Source organism: Lagenorhynchus albirostris, chromosome 7 (assembly GCF_949774975.1).
Source record: "Lagenorhynchus albirostris chromosome 7, mLagAlb1.1, whole genome shotgun sequence".
NCBI lineage: Eukaryota > Metazoa > Chordata > Mammalia > Artiodactyla > Delphinidae > Lagenorhynchus > Lagenorhynchus albirostris.
Genome location: NC_083101.1, coordinates 113,052,877 through 113,075,582, shown reverse-complemented (window position 1 = coordinate 113,075,582; position 22,706 = coordinate 113,052,877). Strand labels below are relative to the sequence as shown.

Here is a 22,706-nt window from a genome sequence, read left to right as displayed (position 1 = left end):
TCAAGGCGGAGGCTGTTGTTTCTGTGCTTCTGCGTGATGTTCCTTTAAACGTTTGTATAAACTGGAGGAAAAAATCAAATTTGAGATAAAAGCTGGGCTCTGTGACTTGGTCGTTCCCTCTCTGGTTGACATGTTACGTCATTTGGGGTTTTGCTCTGTTCCGTGGAGTTCATCTCCCCCCACTCCCCGAGGCCGCAGCCCCGGGCCTGTTGCCTCGCAGCTCCGCCCCGCACCCCGATGATGCCACGTCCCGAGGCCCTGCAGTGTGACCCTGGGGGTAGAAGGCTCTCTGTGGAGTTGGGGATCTCCCTTTCTGCCTGAAGGGGGCGCTGGGCCAGAGGTGAGGGGGTATTCCCAGCCGTCCTGACCAGGGGCCCCAAGCAGCCGGGTGAATGTCTTAGAGAGTGGGACGGGTCAGAAACACAGTATCAGAGTAGTTTCTGCTACCGTTTGCCAGGAAGTCAGCAAACAAACTAGAAAATGGGTAAGAAATTGGGGGCCAGCTTTGTGCCATGGTCGTGGCAGCTCCGTCCGCTGCCTCTGGCTTGGCGCCTCCGGGGCTGGGCCCTCAGACCCCAAGGCCCTGTAGTGTGTCCACCCTGGTGCGTATCTAACAGGGGAAAGAGGCAGTCCCCTCAGGCGGAGGTGCAGGGAACGTTTAGAACTAAGCTTCCCGGAGCAGTAGGATGTGAAGTACAGACACAGGCCACATACACAGGTTCAGTGTATCAGTTAGTAGTCATACCACAAGGGAAAAAGCAGCAGTGAAATTAGATTTAATAATGCGTTGTGTTTAACCCAGAGGATTAAGAATATTATTTTCTCCCCATGTAACATAAACATGGTTAGTGAGATCATTTTTACACTCACAGCGTCTCTCGGGCTGGACCAGCCATGTGGCCAGTGCCCGGCAGCCACATCTGGCCGGTGGCCACCATGTTTGGACAGCCCAGGTCTCGAGGGTGTAAAGCAGGGAACCCACAGCCCTTTACACCCCAAATCAGTGTAGCAGAAGCAATGTTAAATATTCTAAATGGCCATCCCAGTTGTGTCACATCTGCTGAACTTGCAAACCTGTAGCAGCCAATCCCAGTAGGAGGAGTGGAGGTTCTTCAGTGCAGGAGTATCAGCCCAGGACCTCCTGTGCGTCAGTGCCTGCCCGAGACCCTGAGCCACGGCCAAGGGGCTGGAAGGCCCTGCCCTCCCAGGGCTGCAGTAGGTGGGGTGGAGGGCTGGCATTCAGGTGGAGAGTGTAAAAGATACATCACGTCAGTGGTAAACGCCGTGAAGAAATAAAGCAGGACGGTGAGTTCCAGGGAGACGTGAGTCCTCTTCTAGTCCACTTAGGTATCAAATGGGCCATTAAGCGTGAACTGGGCTCTGTAGTGTTGACATGTTTGCAGTTCAGCCGGAGGCAAATTCTTTCTCTAATTATCAAAGTGACGACAGAGATTCTCAGTTTTCTTTAAGAGAGGATTGCGTTATTGGCGGACACCCATACCCAAAGACATGGAAGCCGCTGAAGAAACTGGTTTCTGTGTACTTCAAATAATATTTTGGTACCAGGCCCAGATGACAGCATCTCTCCCCAGGATCCAGCAGCTGACACAGCTAAGCTATGGAGCATGACCTAAATAATGCAGGGAGACTGATACTTTTGGAAAGTTTCATGTTTGTTTTAACTGAGGCAGACAAATTAAAGTTTTTTATCTGTTCCTTTTCTGTATTTGCTTAAGTAAACTCTGAAACGAATTACTTCCAAAGCATTTGGTCCCCATCCTGTGCATGACCAGCGAAGGCAGCGTGGCACCCAAGTAATTAATAAATGTACCGAGTGTGGAAGTTCGTGTTCTGAAAAAAACCTTGTTACAAAGAGCAGTGGAACCACCACGTCTTACACGTCTGTATGTGCTGCTTGCTTGCAGGGCGTCTCAGGAGGGGCCAGTAGGCAGGGTGTCTGGTGGACGCTGGGGAGAGAAAGTGGAGGGAGAGGGAGAATATCCTTCTCACGGTGTCCTTTGGGTCCCTTTTGCATTTTGAAGGGCAGAAGTTTTTAACTGTAAGAAGTCCAAGTTACCAAGTTTTTTGTTCTTTTATGGATCCCGCTTTTTGGTATCTATCAAAGAAATCTTTGCCTAACTTATGGTCACAAAGATGTTCCTGTGTTTTCTTCTTGAAATTTTATAGTTTGAGGTTCATATTTAAGTCAAAGATTCACTTAAGTTTTGTATGAGGTGTGAATGCGGGTCAAGAGGGTGTATTTCTTTTGTGCATATGGAAACCCAATAGGATTTTTTTGGCTTTTTTTTTTTTTTATCATGTGAAGTTTAAGAAATAGGATTTAGGGCTTCCCTGGTGGCACAGTGGTTGAGAGTCCGCCTGCCGATGCAGGGGACACGGGTTCATGCCCCGGTCCGGGAAGATCCCACGTGCCGCGGAGCGGCTGGGCCCGTGAGCCATGGCCGCTGAGCTTGCGCGTCCAGAGCCTGTGCTCCGCAACGGGAGAGGCCACAACAGTGAGAGGCCCGCGTACCGCCAAAAAAAAAGAAAAAGAAATAGGATTTAATTTTAAAAGAGATAAAAAGAAACCTTGTGTAGCAGTCTGTGCAGTTGTTAGTTACAATTATGAGTTCGGTTTTACAGAGAAAAAGTGTTTTGACTGAATCCATTTGTAGGAGCTCTTGTTGTGCTTTAACACTAAAAGCCATAAACGTTAGGTTCCGTAGGTCCAAAAGGTTATGTTTATGCTTGTGTTCTCACCAGTTTCATAATCAAAATTTGATGGCAGCATTTTGTTACAGGGCAAGAAAGGTAAAATGTTGCAAGCCCTGTGTCAGTAAATTTAAACTCTTTAGATCAGCTGAACTTAAAAGGATTGATGAAGACAACCTTTCTGTCCTCAGGGGAGGGGAAGGATGCTGAACTGTGGCCGGTCTGAAAAGATGTCGATCAACGTGTATTTGCCAGAGCCCTTAGGTGAGGAGGGGCACCTGCCCGTGAAGGCACGTGTTGTATTATCAGTAGATGGTCCTCCAGTTGCCTTCTACGAGGGAGTGGTTCTGTTTAACGCTTTTTTTGTCATTGCATTGAGTCGATCTGAGCCCACGCACACCTTCTCTGCCCTTTCCCAGAGTTGGGGTTATAGCCACTGTGATAAATCTGAACAAATGATGACTGTTGGTTTGAGCGTGCACTTCTTTATTAATTAGCAAGGGGGCCCGTATGTCTAAGTTTCTTCCAGACCTTTGAAATGCGTGAACGATGTATGGATGTTCGAGGGGGTATCCCTTCTCCCTGTTCAAGTTTGGGACCATTCGCGTGATGAACAGAGGAGTCAGAGAGGGAATCCAAAAAGCCTCAAGTCTGTACGAGAGGAGAAGGGTGTGCTGCCGGGCTGAGGGGGCTTGCTGATACTTCACCCTGAAGTTGAGCGGCTTCCCTGCCCATTCACAGGTGCGTCATACAGACCCACCTCCCACACTCACTGAAGGGGGGGGTAAGGATACAGGCAAGGAGGGCGCCCCACCCCTGCCGGAAACGGTGGAGGATGGAGTGCCTGCCCCTTCAGTGTCCCAGTGTCCTCCTGATACTACATAGTAACAATTTTTAAAAGATGACAGCATGGTGCTGTCCTTAACATATATCATAAGTGGCTTTAATGTCTTACAACGTATTTTATAGATTGACAAATTCCACAGCAAGAAAAAAGCCACTAGTCAATTCATACTTTTCCGTTTCTGTACTTAACAACTATTATATTAATCTGAGTTTATTCAGAAGGCATTAACAACAAAAATACATATTACTCTTGGTTCCCTGGTATGAACTGCTTCTGCTTCTGAGTTTACAGATGTCATTTTCTTTACTGGTAGCTGCAGTCAAGATAGTAGATCATACTTAAAAGGTCAGGTTAGGCATAAAAGTGTAATTAAATACATTCTGCATCATTTTTACTCAAAACTGTAGTCTTTAGACAATAATGTCATATTTAAACCTGAAAATATGCAGTATGCTGATAGTACCATATCTAGTCGCATGTGTGGATATATGCAGACACACACACACACACACACACGGACCATGTGGCTGTGTGACTCGGACACAGACCCACTGGACAGTCAGCTCTACCTTACTAAGTGGGGCTCACCCCTCACACGTCAGGGAAGAGGTGGCCCTCGATGGAACCCAACTGAATTGGACCCTATCTTTCCTTTGCTCTTTGGGATGTTTATGTATATTCTTGTTAGAAATGACTTTTTGGTTTAATTGTTAGTGAAAACCTTTTAGTGAAAGACATTCGTACCTCGGTGTCTTCACTCGAGAGGCTGGAGCGAGGAATCCCATTTCCCACCTGAGCTCCCACGGCCTTGCACAGAGTGGCTTCCTGCTCTGTAGGACGAGGCGATCCAGGCCCCCCTCCATCTGCGTGATCCCTCACCCGATCTGTGTGCGTCATCACATGGATGCTGTACTCACTCCGCTGGCTTTCTCCATTATTTTGTCTTACATCTTAGAAAGACTGTGGGACTTCCCTGGTGGTCCAGTGGTTAGGACTCAGCGTTCTCACTGCCAGGAGCACAGGTTCAATCCCAGGTCGAGGAACTAAGATCCCTCAAGCTGTGTGGCACGGCCAAAAAAAAAAGGAAAGAAGGAAAGAGCAGCACATCCGGGTGTATATACTGTTTCCCTAAATGAAGGGCACCTAGTGTATAAAGCATTACAGTATAATCATAAACCCCAACGTGTGTGACAAACTTCAGTATGTACGTTTTAGAAAAGATTAATAAAGTTCGGTAAAATAAGTGCAGTGCAACAGCTGTACACGCTGTAAAGTTTTCTTCTTTCAAAAGGCATTTCAAGACGTTGCAGGGTTTTTGTTGTGTTGGAGATGGTCCTAAAGACCATATTATAGAAAATTCCATTTGCTAGAATACCAGATGCGTGACTTTTTTAATTTTTTTTTTTTTTGCGGTACGCGGGCCTCTCACTGTTGTGGCCTCTCCCGTTGCGGAGCACAGGCTCCAGACGCGCAGGCTCAGCGGCCATGGCTCACGGGCCCAGCCGCTCCGCGGCATGTGGGATCTTCCCGGACCGGGGCACGAACACGCATCCCCTGCATCGGCAGGCGGACTCTCAACCACTGCGCCACCAGGGAAGCCCGGATGAATGACTCTTCACTATACACAGTTATATGTAGCCCTGTTGGAAACATCCTGCAACTATAATAAATTTACCTCATTTTTATCTGAAGAGTCATTACAGTAAATAATTGGGTTTTTTATCTAAGGATTATTTTGGTGGTTTCAGTCATTTCTCAGGGAGGGAACGTCATTTATTACTTCTTCCCAAGACACATTTGGATAAACTTCATTTGCTGCTGGAAGGGTTGGGTCTGCCTCTCAAGGGTCTGTCGGATCCATCACCACTGCGTCTCATTCCCCAGCCGCTAAGGAATGTCAGGGTCAGCAGGTCAAAGTAAGGAAGGTCACAGCCACTTAAAACTGACACTTCTTGACACGGTCACCAGTCTTTTAATTGAACACATCTCCGAAGCTTGCCAAAGAGCACTTCTGAGTTGTTTCAAGAACGTTTTCCCTCTTGGGTGGGAGGTTTGGACTGGGGCCTCGTGATCAGGTGAGGCTGCATCCACACCGTGAACCTGTGGCCATTAACCCTGAGACTAGCGACGGCCGACTTCTAGGAGATAAATCACGCCAGGTCCCCGGGCCCAGCTGTGCACTCCTTTCACTGCTTTACCCTTGGGGGGCTTAAGTATTGGCAGATTATTATTCATTCAGAAATGTTTAGTTCTTCAGTGGCGGGCCTTTGTTAATAGAAACCTAGAAAGTCATCTTTATAAATTAGTGTTGTTCGTCAGCATGTAAAAGATACAATTTTTAAAAATTCCAGCATCTTCAGTGATGCAGTCTCTCAAGAGATCGAGTAACGTAGCAAATGAGTGATATTCAGATTGCTGTCTCGAAAGACTAGAGAGTGCATTTTATAGTTGGAAGCATTTTAAAACGTGTTTAAAGGGACGATTTAAAATTAGTCCAACTTTCCGTTTCACAGATAAGAGGAAGCTCAGAGCTGTCTCAGTCAAGGCCACACAAGTCGTGGGCGGCCCACTCACGTCTGCAGCCCAGCGGCAGAGGTGCCAGGGGAGGCTGTCTGATTTCCACAGCAAAGCCGCCCTTAAGGGTTCAATTCCAGTTGTTGACGACATTATTCTTCTCGTACTTCTTATTGTTTCTACAATGAGCATCTTCTTCAAAGAGCACACTAAAGGCCAGAACTAAAAGTATGTGGGAACTTCTGTGCGCTGAAACTCCATGCTGGGATTTATTACTGTTACGTGGTGTGTATTTGAATGTTATTAGAAATTTGGATTCACTTTTAACTTGTGAAGTATGCACTGAGAATCTTCACCAGTTTATCTCATCTTCCTGTCCCTCTTCTGTGTTTTCGACTTAGATTGTATAGCTGTAAATAGCTGTTTAGTTAGTGGGGATTGAGCATTTACTAGTCTCTCAGTGTAACGTTTGCTGGTTGATGATACAAATACAGGAATAAGAAATTCAGGGAACAAATTAATTTCTTAGTTTCTAAACTAACTCCTTCAAGTTACTTTGTATATTCTTACAGTTTCTCCAGTGAGTAAAAGTTTGTCAAGCCTGGCGGAGGAGACGTAAACATTACCTACTTGGGCATTATAATTCCACTATACACATGGGATGTCTTCAGGATGTAGCAGGTTATGTCTGTGTAGCTGTTTGGAGCTCCACTGCAATGTCTGTATCCCAGTAACAACGAAGCAAAGGGGATAGGAGGGACAGAGTTCAAGCCCGAGGTGGGTGGAACCCACATCAGAAAGGCCCTCTGTGGCTGGAGAAATCCCAGTGCGTGTGGGGTCCCGGCAAACCCTGCTCCCTTGATGAGAGAGGCCGTGCATCGTAGCCACCAGCCAGACCTCTTTGGTTCAAGGCCCATTTGCACTGCTTTCCAGCTGTGTAACCTTGAGCAACTCGGTGTATCTCTGTGCCTTCATTTCCTCATCCGTAAAGTGGAGATGGTAAGATCTTCTGTGGTTTTTATGAAGATTAAATGAGTCGGTATAGACTGAGCACTTAGAGCTGTGTTGGCTGCATAGTAAGTACTCAGTGACAGCCGTTACCACTAGCAGTGACGCAGGAGGTTCCAGTAGCAACCGTGACAGCCTGAGCGCCCCGCCCCCGTGGCTTCAGTACACGGGATGGACGTCCTCCGGCTTCCGGGATGCGCGTTGGCTAAGAGTCAGCACTGTGTCTTCTTTTATGATGTGACCTTCTGTAAAGTACTAGCTTCTGGAGTTTTATATGGTTTAAAACTTTTACGTTTAAAATTTATGTTTTGGGAACTTTATATATATTTTTTCCCACTATATTTTTATATACACAAGGTTAAAAAGTATTCAGACCACTAGTGTAAAAGACTGTAAAAGGCAGAAACAAGACTTCCCCCCCCCACCTCATGCAGGTTTCCGTCTCCAGAGGTCAGCACTGTTGACCGTGTGTTTTTAGTCCTTCGGATGGTTTCTTCCACAACTTGAGGAACAATGGACATATCGGTCCACTTGCTGGTTTATCAGCTAAAGACGGTGCAGCTAGATTAACTTCAGTGTTGTTTTCACCAGCAGGATGTTCCCATGAGGCCTTTGCCCCGAGCGGCTGAAACCCTGTGCAGCCATGTCACGTCTCGTGTGCCTGTGTAGCAAGGAGAGTGGGCTGTCGGTCTCCAGGCCCCTTTCTCCAGCGAGTTAGAGGGCGTCTGAAATAACGTGAGCCGTAGAAAGGGTGGGGGTGGAGGAGGCAGCTGCTGTGCGCGTGAAGCTCAGATGAAACTGGCCTTCGGGTCCTCTGGCCCCAGGCGGTGGTCACTGTCTTTCTTGAGGCTTTTCTCTCTGGGCTTCTTTTTACCTGCTGGCCCCCATTTGGTTGCCTTCCCTCTGGGGGGTCCCATCCGTGTGGTCAGTCAGCTGTCAAGAGGGCGAGGACACGCCTTCCTGTCATCCTCGGCGTGGATTCCTGATGGCCCGGCCCGGCCGCGTATTTACCCTTGAATATCAGATGTTTTGGGGGGGAGACGGTGGGTAAGGGGTGAGAGGGACTCTGATTTAGACACGCTGAGTGGAAGTGAAGCAGCGTGTTTCTGTTACATGGAAGTGGGTCGTCCAGTTGGGATTCCGGACTGAGGTCTGGGCTCCAGGGGCTCGGGGGGGTGAGGGTGATGCGGAGAAAATCAGGGAGCCCTAGATCGTGGTGGGACCCACAGTCAGAGAGCTGGGCAAGACCATGGGAGAGGCGGGGTGTCAAAGGGTGGGGAGCGAGGATGGGTCTGGTGTCAAAGGTCAGGGGGGAGATGGCTCCAGGAAGGAGGGTGGTACCGTCGGGGCCGGGGGCTGCAGGGCAGCCGGAGTGAGGCCCTACCTTTAGGGTGAGGGAACCCCTTACATTAATTGGTAGAAGGCTTACAAAATCGGGTCAGAGGACAAAGAAGACGAGGAGAAAGGTTTATTAACACAACAGTGGCTACTGAGTCACTGAAAGAGCTCACATTTCCCTAGGAGAGAACATCACAGCAGAAACGCATCCAGCCACAAAACACCCAAAAGCTGTTTTGCTTAATTTTTGGATGGAGTTTATCTATAGGTATATGTGTCTTAAGAAAAAGAAATGCAACTAATGTTAACCAATAAGTGATGATTATTCAGTATAAAACTGTCTTTCCTCTTAGAAAAGGATGTACTGTGGAATTACTTTAGTTTGTCACTCTGATGCCTTTAAAATCTATTTCTGTTTAGCAAAACGTGCTGTGTTCATGTTTCCAAACCACTTGAAATGGATGTGAAGACAGGAGATGCTTGAGGTTAACATGGAGACAGATAAACCCATACTGGGACTTGGTCAGTTCTTTACAAGTTCCTTTAAAAGTAGGTTCTTTATAATGTTTAAATGTTGCTGGGCTTTAAGAGTAAGGATCGTAAGATCTGAGAGTTTGTTAGGACCTTGCAGATATTACACTATAGATTTACGTTTTAAGATTGCGAAACTGGGCCCCAGAGAGGATAAGTGAATTGTCCAAAGTCTTAGAAAGCTAGAGGCCAAGCCGTTGAACTGTTTGACCGTTTCTCTCTCTGGTTCCTTGTTTCTCCTTGTAAATGGCCTGTGTGGCAGTGACTTTGTCTGCAAGAAGGTGGCTTTACCCCTTAGAAAGACGCAGCGGTGCCCCGACTGCCAGCGAGGCTGATGGAGCAGCTAGTTTTCCACTTGACAGAAATCTGGGACTTTAATTAAATGCAGCCAGTATTTAGTTGAGTGCCTGCATTTGAGCAGAGAGGGAGATACCAAACTGAAAATGTTTGGAAGGGGAGAGAAGTGGGAGAATGCCTTTTGTTCTTCCAGGAGAATAAAGCCATTTGGTGAGTAGGTAATGGTTGTTTCTTTTGAAAAACAGGACACTTTGCCCTTGGTCAAAACTTATTCGTACAGGGCCAGGCTGCACAGCCCTGCTTCCGATACTCAAGGCAGCAAACGTACCTGAGGTGAAAATGACCAGACGGGCTGCACGGGCCTCTCAATCATAAAATGGTAATTCGAGGAAACATGAACCACATGGAACCTTAAAATATGCCAAATGCTTTATTTCATTGTAAGACCGACAGTTAAGCATCTGTCCATCTTGTTCCCCCCAATTCTTTTAACATCTCAGAGAAGTTCTGTGTTGACGATCTTAAAGGCGCATTAAAGATCAGAGAACATCCAAATCTTTATCCCTGCTCTCTCCCCCAACCTTAGGGGCGTGCGTTTAAATTCATAGTTGTCTTCGCACTTGTGACCCCCCCTAAACCCAAGGCAGTACACCCTCATTTGGCTGCTAGGAACTCATTTTGAGCGTGTAGATGATTGCCTTCAGGACTGTGATCTGTACACCTGTTGCCAGGGGCAATAGTCAGGTGTTGGATCTCCACCCTCACCCAGCGGCCATGGTTTGCTGTGCTGGCAAGACACACGCTGAAGCCTGAGTGTAGAACGAGGCCATTGAGGGACTAACGTCATAAAGTCGTAGAGGGAACTTAGTCCTTCTTGAACTGAAGCCCCTGTAGGAGTTTTATATTCTGTCTAGTTTATAAGCTCCCAGAATTCATGTGTTGAGCTCTCAGACAGACAGTGCTGAGCGAATCCCAGCCAGAGAGGACTCCCTTGTGGGAATACCCAGCAGTTTGTCTGTCGTTCGCTTACCTTCCTACATGTGGAAATGGTTGGAATTCGGCAGTCCAGGGCGGGCTCTGTTGCAGGACGGCCTGACGGGGCACACCTCGTGGACCCGGCAGGGCACGGCAGCCAGGAGTGACCAGATGCTTGTGCTTGGCGGTGACGTGTCCCTCGCCTGTGTGCGGCGGGGTGTTGTGAGGACGCTGCAGGTCACAGCCCTGCCTTCGGAGTCCTTACGAACTGCAGGACCCGGTTCAGAGGGCGCAGGTCTGTAACTCACCGTGCAGTGGCTTCTGTATCCAGTAAAAAGGGAAAGAAAATATATAAGCCCACAGCCTGTCTGTCCTGAAAGCATGAATGTTTTCCAGCTTCGCGACCCTGAGAGTCTCTCGGACAATTGTAATTGCTCCGTCCTGGTCAGTGTGAACGCTGGCAACCCAGCCCTTGATCCACAGGGACGTGCTGGGAATTTCCAGGTTACATAAAAGTTGTTCTCCAGAAGTTTACTTTCATGTCATTCATTTTAAGCTTGGGCTGCAGGTCCCCAGAGACAAAGCAAACTGTAGTAATCATAACTAACATTTTAATAAACCTTTTCTGTTTACTGAGCACTTTGGACAGGGTGATGTGCAATAGCACGAGCCCTTGCCCCCAGGCTCTGCCCTGACCTCGCTAACCTGACCCACGGGGGATTTTTTCAGCCATCCTCCCAGGGCTGCTGGGCTGTGTCAGGCCAGCCCAGGTTGGGGAGGAGTCGGCCCCCTCCCCCGCCACCCCGCGTGGCTTTGTGAGCAGTAGGTGCGGGGCCGGTCCCAGGCTCAGCGCCCAGCCCCAGCCCAGTCTCCAGGCCCCCCTCCCATGCGCCACTGCTGTCCCCTTGCCCGTGAAGAGGGAGGTCCCTGCAGGAAGCACGTGATCTCCGTCACTAAGGTCTGCTCTGTAAGGTAACCAAGGTGGATGTAGTCGTGCTCGTCCCTGGGAGTCTGTTGAGCTCACCCCGGGGACCGCATGCGTCTGGCCAGCGCCGTCCCCCTGCCCGGCCAGCCTTTGCCCCCTGCTCTACACTGCTGCCCGGCTGGCTGGTTTCTCCAAGACTGCTTTAATCAGGTGGCAGGAGAGATTACTGAATTGGAAAGTAAAAATGGTTTCTACAGCCCTACTTATCCCTGTCAAATCTGAACCTTCCCCATCCAACCAGCATGAAACTGTTCTTGCTAAAAGCTGTGTCCAAACCATCGGGGTGGGAGGACGAGGATTTGTGATTTCCTGTCATGGAGAAGGGAATCCCCTGAGTTAGTCCTGACACATCCCCTTCCTGGGTTGCCAAGATCTTCGTCTTTGCACCATTTCACCCTGGAAAGAATCAAGTTCAAAGTCAGAGATCTTAAATATATTCTTAAATGTGTAAGTATTTAAAACTTTGATGATTCCGATCCTAAAGACCCTGGTTGCTATGGCAGCAAAGAGGCATGAGAGCGGAGGTCCCCAGGAGGGAAAGATGACCACAGACTTTTTAAAAACCACATTGAAGGTTCGGGTTCTTTTATGTTGACCTGACTGGCTCTGCAGGTACCTGCTCTGTGACCTTGAACAAGTTACTTAACAGGTTCCCGGCTTGTAAAAGGACTGTGGCAGGTGCATCACAAAGAGTCTAGCCAGCTCATTCCCTGAGGTATTGAAGCCTTGAGAATTGAAGGAGGGGTGAGAGCAGGTTTTCTTAGGCTTTCTGAGTTGGGGGTTGTGGTGGGGAGAGGAGAAAAAAGCTGGGAGAGGCTAGATGGAGGCAACTTTAACACGAGGACCGCATTGTCCTGCTTGAGTCTCAGCGCTCTTAACCTGACTTTCCCGCCTCTACACAGTGTCTCCAAGACATTCAGGTCAGTTTCGCATTCTCATTTCATTCTCAGAAAGGACAGCAGAAAGAAATGGGGAAACCAAAAAAGTGATAACTTTTTTAAAGGTGTTTTACAAATACTAAATATTTTATTTTTATTATGTGAGTTTCAGGTGTAAAGCATTATAGTTCCCCATCATACACACTGCAGAGTGATCCCCACCGCATGTCTAGTTACCATCCATCACCATACACTTGACCCCCTTCACCCTTCACCCATTTTACCCACCCCAAACCCCCTCCCCTCTGGTAACCACTAGACTAAATCTCTAGGTGTTGTGTTGTGTTGTGTTTGTGTACTTAGATTCCACATATGAGTAAGATCACATGGTTTTGGTCTTTCTCTAAATTATTTCACTTATTAGCACACTACCCTCCAGATCCATCCATGTTGTCACAAATGGCAGGATTTCTTTCTGCTTCTGTGGCTGAGTAATATTCCATTTTGTGTGTGTGTGAGAGAGAGAGAGAGAGAGAGAGATTAATATATCACATATTCTTTATCCATTCACCTATCAGTGGACACTTAGGTTGATTCTATATCTTGGCTATCGTAAATATGCTGTAGTGAACATTGGGGTACATATATCTTTTCAAATTAGTGTTTTCATTTTCTTCAGACAAATAACCAGAAGTGGAATTGCTAGATCATATTGTAGCTCTATTTTTAATTTCTTGAGGTACCTCCATACTATTTTCCATAGTGGCTGCACCAATTTACATTCCCCCCAACAGAAATTTTCCCTCCTTCCCACATCCGTTCCAGCATTTGTTATTTCTTCTTTTTGACGATGGCCATTCTGACATGTGTGAGGTGATATCTCATAGTGGTTGTGATTTGCATTTCCCTGGTGATTAGCTATGTTGAGCATCTTTTCATGTGTCTGTTGGCCATCTATCTGTATGTCTTTTCTGGAAAAATGTCTATTCGGAACCTCTGCCCATTTCTTAATTGGGTTGTTTGTGTTTTTGTTGTTGAGTTGTCTGAGTTCTTTATATATTTTGGATATTAACTCCTTATATAAGGGATACACGATTTGCAAGTATCTTCTCCCATTCAGTACGCTGCCTTTTTGTTTCGATGATAGTTCCTTTGCTGTGCAGAAGCTTTTTTAGTTTGATGTAGTCCCACTTGTTTATTTTTGCTTTTGTTTCCCTTGCCTTGGAGTTAGATCCAGGAAAACATCTCTAAGACCGATGTCAATGTGACAGGTAATTCTCAGTAATTTCCAGAGGCCACAAGCAGTCTTGCCTTCCTGGGACCTTTCATTCCCTTTGCTTTTTTATCTCTGTGAAAATCAACTTTTATGAAAATAACAAGGACTGAGAAAGTGACTTAGAGTTGTGCACTTTGTCATCTCAGAATCTGGGTGTCAGAACCATTTAACTCAAATTTTTTTTTTGAAATATTAGGATCAGTGCAGAAATCAAGTCAGACACTTAAAGATTCAAAGCAACTGTTCTGCCCTCCCTTCCCCCACCCCTCCAATTCTCTGCCTGTCACATTCCTCTCCAGCGCAGTGTAGGGGAGTGGAAAGGGTGGCACAGTTCTTCATGCAGTATATACTAGGACCACATCACTGGAATGCCTGTCCATTTCTTGTGAAATGCTACATTAATTTCTTGAACTGTCACTTACCACTAACAGTAGCATCTCGGCAGTTTTAAGCTCTCTTGAGCTAGCAAACTTGATGGTTTTTTTAATGCCCAAATGAATAGACTTGACCCCATGGACAAAGTTAGAACCAGTGGTGGTCAGAGCTTCCCTGGTATGGCTTCTTTGAAGACTGGCTTCTCGGGGGCCATCCCTAATCCTGGGGCAGAGGAAACCCCCTGCAGACACGGGGCACAATGTGATGTCTGGAGCCAGGGTGGCTTCATACAGCCGAGCTGGAAATACCTGCAAATACAGCTGAGGCTCTGGCCATGGTGAACCCTGCTGGCCCAGAGGAGGGGGCAGTGCCTTCCGCAGGGCCCTACAGATCACTTCCAGTCCCGGTGCCCAGGTCAGCTGAATGTTGGGGAGAAACGGTCCAGGAATAGGATGTATTTTGCAGTTGGTAGGAAATAAGAAAGAGAAAGTAAAGGCAGGGAGATCAGAAAGGAGCATTTGGGGATTCAAAATGAGAGCACTGGTGGGTGGTTTTCATGAGTCCTATTCCTGGGCCGGTTCTAAGCACGTGAAGGCTGGGCGGTCTAGCCAGACCACACAGACATGTGGAACCTCAGCGTCCCATGGATCCTAGCACTGGCGCAGCTGCTTTTAAAGGACTCCAGTTCAGCTCCAGAGGACCACCCAGGGTTCATTGCTGTTGGAGTCGTGGATGCTCTGCCTGGATTAAGCATCTGCAGCCATGTTCCCCTCACACTTTTCAGTTCCCAAGAAGGCGTCTTTTCATGGACTTAAATGTAATCACTTTACTGGATAATTACAGCAGGGAATCAGAGACATGGGAAGGAATTTAGAACTCCTTGACAGATATTGCCATATCCAATGATACTTGATAACAGATCTAAATTATTTTTTTATTATTTTTTTTTTTACCTTTTTATCAACAGCTTCAGTTCCTTTTATTGCCTTGAATTTGAAGGTTAAATACCTATGGACAGGAGGTCTTGGAGGTTTTGCTTCTTAGTTTTATACGGTTTCAAGTTAGGAGCATAGCTTTGCGTCTCTGGATTGTTCCTATTTTATTCGCTTGTTATAGTGCCACCTTCCGTTGAAGTTTCTTCTCACAGCTGTGGGTCACTATCTGATGTGGATAAAGGAAAACATCTCATGTAAAAATACAGCTAGACAGGAAAGCTTTTGAGTTAAGATAAGAGTAAGATTTTAGCTGATTGCTAACTGCTTTATTGCTAACCTCTTTATCAAAAATTAAAATTCAAACTGTCCCTTCCTGATGGAAAACACCTGGAAAATTAAAACTGCATTACTGTAAAATTAATAATTTGTTATTGCTTATTGAACCCCTGCAGGTGAAAGATGGGTGTCGTTTGCATGTTTCAGATATGGTACCAAATGTCAGTTTGTACTACGGTTTGTAGAAATGATGGGCAGTTCAGGGTTTCCTGCTAAATTGGGGGTAGAGTAGGTTTTGCATATGTTTTTTAGGGAGCAAAGGCAGAAATTAAAGTAGGTCTTCCCCCCCAGCATCAGCCTGTGGTATTTATTGACTACAGAGTTGACAGCAATGAAGTAGGGAAGTTGGATGCGCCTAAATCTGCCCAAAGTAACTTAAATCAAGTGTTTCTTTCTTTTAACTTCCCCATTGTGATAGAGTTTTTCCAAAACTCGGCTACAGGTGAGAGGGCTGAGGACTCAGGTCAGAAGCTGTTCTCTTAGTATTTCTGGTTCTGTTAAAATGCAGTGCAGCTTCCGCGGGTCAGACAGAATGTCCATCCCTGGCATCTGTAAACCGGTTAGGCTCACCTGGGGTACGAGTTCAGTTCGACGTTGAGATCAGCGGTGTCCTCGGTGGACCTCGGGCTCCCGCGGGGCGGGGAGGGGGGCTGGGGGCATGGGGAGGGGTGGTCGCGGGGCCTCCCGTCTCTCCCGGCCCGTCTGAAGGTGTCCTTTTCTCCCCGCAGGGACGCGCTCAAGATCCAGCAGCTGCAGCAGCAGATCCGCCTGGAGCGCGAGGCCCGCGTGCGCTCCTCGCCGCCCGCGTCCCCGGAGCCCCCGGAGCCGCGCTCGGAGCCCATGAGCGCGCTCGCCGCCCGCCCCGCGCCCGCCGCCCGCCCCGCGCCCGCCATGCAGGCCTCCGGCTCCTTCAGCTACGCGCGCCCCAAGCAGTTCATCGCCGCGCAGAGCCTGAGCCCCGGCGCGCCCCGGCCCCCGACGCCTGCGTCCCCGACGCCCCCCGAGCTCGAGGCCCCGTGGAGCGCGCTCCCGCCGCCGCCCCCGCCGCTCAGCCCGCCGGCGGCCGTCCCCGGGCCCGACGCCTTCCCGCCGCCACCGCCGCCGCCTCCGCCGCCCGGCCCGGGCCCTGTGCCCCGCGCTGCGCGCCCCGGCCCCGTGCCCGCCGCGCTGCTCCGCGCCCTGCTGCCCTCGCCGCCGCCCGCTGCCGCCGGCGTCTCCACCAGCGTCTCTGCGCTCGGCCTGCCCCGCGCCGCCCCTGCCACGTGAGTGCCCGCCCTCGTGTATATGTAGCGGGGTCCAGCAGCCAGGACGGGACGGGGCAGGGCGGGGCGGGGAGTCGGGCTGGGTGCCCTGAGGTGCATTGCAACCCGTGCGTCCGCGGGACCGAGAAATGAGCTCACCCACATACATGTCGTATACGTGAGCTCGTACACGTACCGATTGGAGGGGACAGGCATGTCAGTAGCTTCACGTTGGTGCAGAAAAAGTGAGACCCTGTGCAAGCCGGCCAGAAATGATGGAGCCGGGCCTGTCCCCAGCCGCAAATGATGGAGGCAGCCCTGTCCCCAGCCGCAAATGATGGAGCTAGCCCTGTCCCTGGCGAGCCATGATCTCTGCAGGAATTGCACGATCCTCTGTCCCAGTCTTTCTGGATGGCTTTCCTTATGTCACAGTGGTGATGTGACAGCCTTCTGAAATCTTTACTTAGAAACTCTCAGGATAAATAATATAATGTCCACAAAAGTAGAGGAAAGCCTTCAAAAGAAACCTACGGGCAGGTGTCTGTGCGTGTAAAGTGTAATGAGTAAGAGCTAGAACTCACCCTTTTGACTGAGGGGTTCAGAAATGTGTGCTAGCCAAGGTCAGGCCAGTTCCCTGTCTCAACCCTTCCTGTTGAAATCTTGCTTCAGGGCTCGCCAGGATCCCAGTAGTGTTCAGAGAGAGAAGAAGGGGATCCTAAGGGGGGTTTAGTACTGGAATAAAAATCCGAAGACCTTAGAATTCCAGTTCTCTTCATTCACGTGCAAGTTTTCCACCCTGGGGTGTGCTCTTTGCCCACGACAAGGTGTGTCCAGGAGCTCCTGGTAGCTGCGTCCTGTTTTGTTAGGCACTTTCTAAATGCTGGCTGCAGGAATTCTATCAAAGTTTTATTAGAAAAAGCTCAGTCAAATGACAACATAAATAACGTCGAATCAGGGAGGAGAGTCTGGATGGTAAGGATGTATCATGGGCATCTGCTGAGAGTTGAGTCAGTCCGCTGGCCTGAGAAAACCTTTGTCTCTCTCTCCTCCTTTTGTGTTTGAGCTTTTATTTGGCGGCTGGGGAATGAATATTACCTTACTTCAAAGAAGCTATGTTAGAACTGTTAGAAAGGGGGGGGTTGTTACCTGACACCCTCCTCCTTACTAAGAAATGGCACCAAATCTTGCTTCCCGGAAGACGAGTCCTATATAAATCACCCGCCTATTAGTTCTCAGTTGGAATTTGAACAAAGATGAGTCTACCAAAAGCCTTGGTGGTGGAGGGGTCATACCTTTTATCATCTTAAGTAGAAAAAGTGGTTTATTCTGGTTTTTGACTTCGAAATTCTGTTGCGTTAAGCAGTTCTAAGGGCTTACCTCGAGTCATAGAAGCGCTGGCCTCTTATCAGCATCTGTCGTAGTTACTCATACGGAGTCAAAATAATTTTATAATTGTTCCCAGAGAGGGTCCAGCAGCTCCTGCCGCTTCTTAAAAGTTACTGGATTGGGGGAGAATGGATACATGTATATGTAGGGCTGAGTCACTGCGAAACCATCACAACGTTGTTAATCGGCTATACTCCAATATAGAATAAAAAGTTTAAGAAAAAAAAAGTTAATGGAGAAATCACGCTGGTTTTGTGCTGTGGGAAACTGTATCCTAGAGGTAGTTAGGCGCTGTGACACCAGGGTTCAGTGGCAACCCCAGGCTTCCAGCTCTGTGCTAGCCCAGAAGGCGCTGTTGGGTGGTTACCCTTTGTCTTCAAAAAGTTTTCCTGTTGCCAAATCACACACACTTGAAGCATTCGTTCTTTTGGTTTGATACATGTGACTTTCGAAACATTCTTTTCCTCCGGTGAATTGTGGCATCACTTGTTTTGCATTCTGAATTAAAAACAAAAAAGTAGCTATTTATCCGTCATAATCTTTCAAATAATTTGCCAAAGACTGAGTGTCCCTTTCAGGGTTGCCATGACCGATTGGCGTCCTTGAATTTGTCGGAACTGCCGAACTCTTGTCAAGTGACTCTTTTCAATTACTTATTTATATGTTATTGGGCACTCGTGGTGATAGTGACAGCACACTGTTTCACTTACACGTCGTTTCTCTGGTCGAACAGTTTTGCCATGTATGTCAAGTGCTACTAAGTGGACCGGTTACACGTGACTCAGTGAAGTAGAAATCCAGTAGTTGGGTTGGTTTTTGTAGTTGTATTTTTTTGCCTACCTGTTGTACCAAAATATTGAGTATAAATTTCAGATACCTCATTTTCTTAATCATCAGTCGTAGTACTGGCTGTTGTTTGTATGTTTAGCATCGTCCTGTTTTCATCTGTCGAAGAGTAGGTCTAAGTAGTCTGTGGAGATAAGGTTGTGCTCCTCGCGTCTGGGCAGTGGAGGGCAAGGCAAGGGGCAGAGGCAGGGAGGCCCGGGACAGCGGCCTCTGCCGGCACGCGTCCTCGCGCGTGGGTGGGCTTTGGGGGACTTCTGTGCATCCAGGCCCCTCGTGCCTTTCCTGCAGACAGCTGCCTCTTCCCCGGGCCGTGGGGTCACCTGCCGGGAAAATACTGCCTCCTCAAAGCTGGTGACGGACACAGGCTGTATCAATTTACATTAGGTGACTAAATCTCTCAGACGGAGGCCGTGAGGAAGAGCACGGGCCTCACTTCTATAAAATGAATGTATCCCCCTCCTCTCGGAATCGCTGCTTCCATTGCTGTAATCTTGTCCCCTGCTCAGTGAATCAGCCCGAAAGGCGGTGGGGATCCAGGGCATCTGGGAGTGCCACCCCCCGCCCGGAAAGAGGGCGGCAGCTCTGCCTTAGCTGGTCCCGAGTGGCTGGGCAAGTCTCAAGGTGGGTCAGATCAGACCCGACCCAGATGGCCCGCTGGGCACTGCACTGCTCACCCACCTTCACGCTCCTGGAACCTGCTCTCAGGCAGCAGGTAGCCACGGTGCTACCATGTTTTATGCTCTGAACTACCTCTTTTATAATAAGCAGGCTTCGCTGCGTTTGTCAGCAGAAAAGCATGTGTCCTTAGGAGCTGTGATGCACATGCGTTGAGGGCTTTTATCCTGCAGCCTCTCAGCTCTTGATAGGCAGTATCTCCTTGTCCTCTCTTCCTCCCTGACTCATAGGAAACAGGTAGGTGGGGACAACGCCATCATTCTCCCTTCAAGGTGAGAGACCAGGAGGGGGCGGGTTTCCCAGGGTTCTGGAATTAGCCCAAGCGAGGAGCGACTTTGCCTTGGGGTGTGGCCCAGGCTGATCTGTAATCAGTCTGATGTCTAATGTTTTTTGACTGAGGTTAAAGACTGCAGACCAACAAAAAACCCCAAGTCTTAAGGAGAAGTTTGTAACGGTTTCCATTGTAGTTTAGACGTTTACAAATCGGGACCGTGGTTAGATAGTAACTAATAGAAAAGACAGAACCGGCAGTGGACTTTGCCACAGGAAACAGGTAGAGGCGGAGGCCCCGAGGGTCTTGTCATTGGGCTCACTGGGGTCCAGCATCTTAGAGGATTCCACAAAATGCACATCCAGTCCCAAGCAAGTATTCCCCAGAAAGTAGCAGGCCGGGTCTCGGGTGATGGTTCTGTTCAGCTACCTGCCCCAGGAGCAGCTGGAAGAACACCTCGGTCCTGGGTGACCCTGCACAGGGTGCGCGGGCGGGCATAGTGCACACACGTGTGCCAGGGCCCAAAGGCAACGTGGAGAGAGTGCAACATTGGTGTAAAGTTACGTGCTCTCCTTGAAGCATGAGATTCAGGTGCCCAGCTGGACGCCAACAGCTTTGGCTTCACAATAAAAATCAGTAAAAATAATAGAATCGATGTACAGAAACTTAGTTTATGTATCTGCGGCTCTATTTTTTTTTGAATTTTATTTTATTTGTTTTTTTATACAGCAGGTTCTTATTAGCTTTCCGTTTTATACATATTACTGTATACGTGTCAATCCCAATCCCCCAGTTCATCCCACCACCACCCCCTCACCACTTTCCCCCCTTGGTGTCCATACGTTTGTTCTCTACATCTGTGTGTCTATTTCTGCCCTGCAGACCAGTTCATCTGTACCATTTTTCTAGGTTCCACATATATGCATTAATATACGATATTTGGTTTTCTCTTTCTGACTTACTTCACTCTGTATGACAGTCTCTAGATCCATCCACATCTCTGCAAATGACCCAATTTCGTTCATTTTTATGGCTGAGTGCTATTCCATTGTGTATATGAATCACATCTTCTTTATCCATTCGTCTGTTGATGGGCGTTTAGGTTTCTTCCATGACCTGGCTGTTGTAAATAGTGCTGCAATGAACATGGTGGTACATGACTCTTTTTGAATTATGGTTTTCTCAGGGTGTATGCCCAGTAGTGGGATTGCTGGGTCGAATGGTAATTCTATTTTTAGTTTTTTAATGAACCTCCATACTGTTCTCTATGGTGGCTGTATCAATTTACATTCCCACCAACAGTGCAAGAGGGTTCCCTTTCTCCACACCCTCTCCAGCATTTGTTGTTTGTAGATTTTCTGACGACGCCCGTTCTAACTGGTGTGAGGTGGTACCTCATTGTAGTTTTGATCTGCATTTCTCTAATAATTAGTCATGTTGAGCAGCTTTTCATGTGCTTCTTGGCCATCTATATGTCTTCTTTGGAGAAATGTCTATTTAGATCTTCTGCCCATTTTTGGATTGGATTGTTTGTTTTTTTAATATTGAGCTGCATGAGCTGTTTGTATACTTTGGAGATTAATCCTTTGTTCATTGAATCATTTGCAAATATTTTCTCCCCTTCTGAGGGTTGTCGTTTCGTCTTCTTTGTAGCTTCCTTTGCTTTGCAAAAGCGTTTAAGTTTCATTAGGTCCCATTTGTTTATTTCTGTTGTTATTTCCATTACTCCAGGAGGTAGATCAAAAAAGATCTTGTTGTGATTTATGTCAAAGTGTGTTCTTCCTATGTTTTCCTCTAAGAGTTTTATAGTGTCCAGTCTTACATTTAGGTCTCTAATCCATTTTGAGTGTATTTTTGTGTATGGTATTAGGGAGTGTTCTAATTTCATTCTTTTACATGTAGCTGTCCAGTTTTCCCAGCACCACTTACTGCAGAGGCTGTCTTTTCTCCATTGTATGTGCTTGCCTCCTTTGTCATAGATTAGTTGACCATAGGTGCGTGGGTGTATCTCTGGGCTTTCTGTCCTGTTCCATTGATCTATATTTCTGTTTTCGTGCCAGTACCGTATTGTCTTGATTACCGTAGCTTTGTAGTATAGTCTGAAGTCAGGGAGTCTGATGCCTCTAGCTCCGTTTTTTTCCATCAAGACTGCTTTGGCTATTCGGGGTCTTTTGTGTCTCCATACAAATTTTAAGATTTTTTGTTCTAGTTCTGTAAAAAATGCCATTAGTAATTTGATAGGGATTGCATTGAATCTGTAGATTGCTTTGGGTAGTAGAGTCATTTTCACAATATTGATTCTTCTAATCCAAGAACATGGTATATCTCTCCATCTGTTTGTATCATCTTTAATTTCTTTCATCAGTGTCTTATAGTTTTCTGCATACAGGTCTTCCGTCTCCCTAGGGATGTTTATTCCTTGGCATTTTATTCTTTTTGTTGCAATGGTGAATGGGATTGTTTCCTTAATTTCTCTTTCTGATTTTTCGTTGTTAGTGTATAGGAACGCAAGAGATTACTGTGCATTAATTTTGCATCCTGCAACATTACCAGATTCATTGATTAGCTCTAGTAGTTTTCTGGTGGCATCTTTAGGATTCTCTACGTATAGTATCATCTGCACACAGTGAAAGTTTTACTTTTTCTTTTCCAATTTGTATTCCTTTTATTTCTTTTTCTTCTCTGATTGCTGTGGCTAGGACTTCCAAAAGTATGTTGAATAATAGTGGTGAGACAGGACATCCTTGTCTCGTTCCTGATCTTAGAGGAAATGCTTTCAGTTTTTCACCATTGAGAATGATGTTTGCTGTGGGTTTGTCGTATATGGCCTTTATTATGTTGAGGTATGCTCACTTTCTGGAGAATTTTTATCATAAATGGCTGTTGAGTTTTCTCAAAAACCTTTTCTGTGTCTGTTGAGATCATCATGTTTGTTATTCTTCGATTTGTTAATATGGTGTATTACATTGATTGATTTGTGTATGTTGAATCCTTGCATCCCTGGCATAAATCTCATTTGTTCATAGTGTATGATCCTGTTAATGTGTTGTTGGGTTCTGTTTGGTTGGTACTATTTTGTTGAGGATTTTTGCCATCTATATTCATTAGTGATATTGGTCGGTAATTTTCTTTTTTTCTAGTATCTTTGTCTGGTTTTGGTATCAGGGTGATGGTGGCCTCATAGAATGAGTTTGGGAGTGTTCCTTCCTCTGCCATTTTTTGGAAGAGATTGAGAAGGATGGGTGTTAGCTCTTCTCTAATTGTTTGATAAAATTCACCT

The 22,706-nt window shown here is 47.2% G+C and overlaps 1 protein-coding gene across 5 annotated transcripts in view; it reads left to right on the top strand.

Annotated features, from left to right (window-relative positions):
• The window catches only part of PALLD (palladin, cytoskeletal associated protein), a 398,579-nt gene that overhangs the window by 338,524 nt on the left and 37,349 nt on the right, over window positions 1-22,706 (top strand). For 4 of the 5 annotated variants that reach the window (XM_060155855.1, XM_060155854.1, XM_060155858.1 and 1 more), the window contains one exon: window positions 15,736-16,269. The exons of the other annotated variant lie outside the window; for it this stretch is intronic. In XM_060155855.1, the coding sequence (XP_060011838.1) occupies window positions 15,736-16,269 (534 nt within the window). The remainder of the gene's footprint in view (window positions 1-15,735; window positions 16,270-22,706) is intronic. 5 annotated transcript variants of the gene reach the window in all.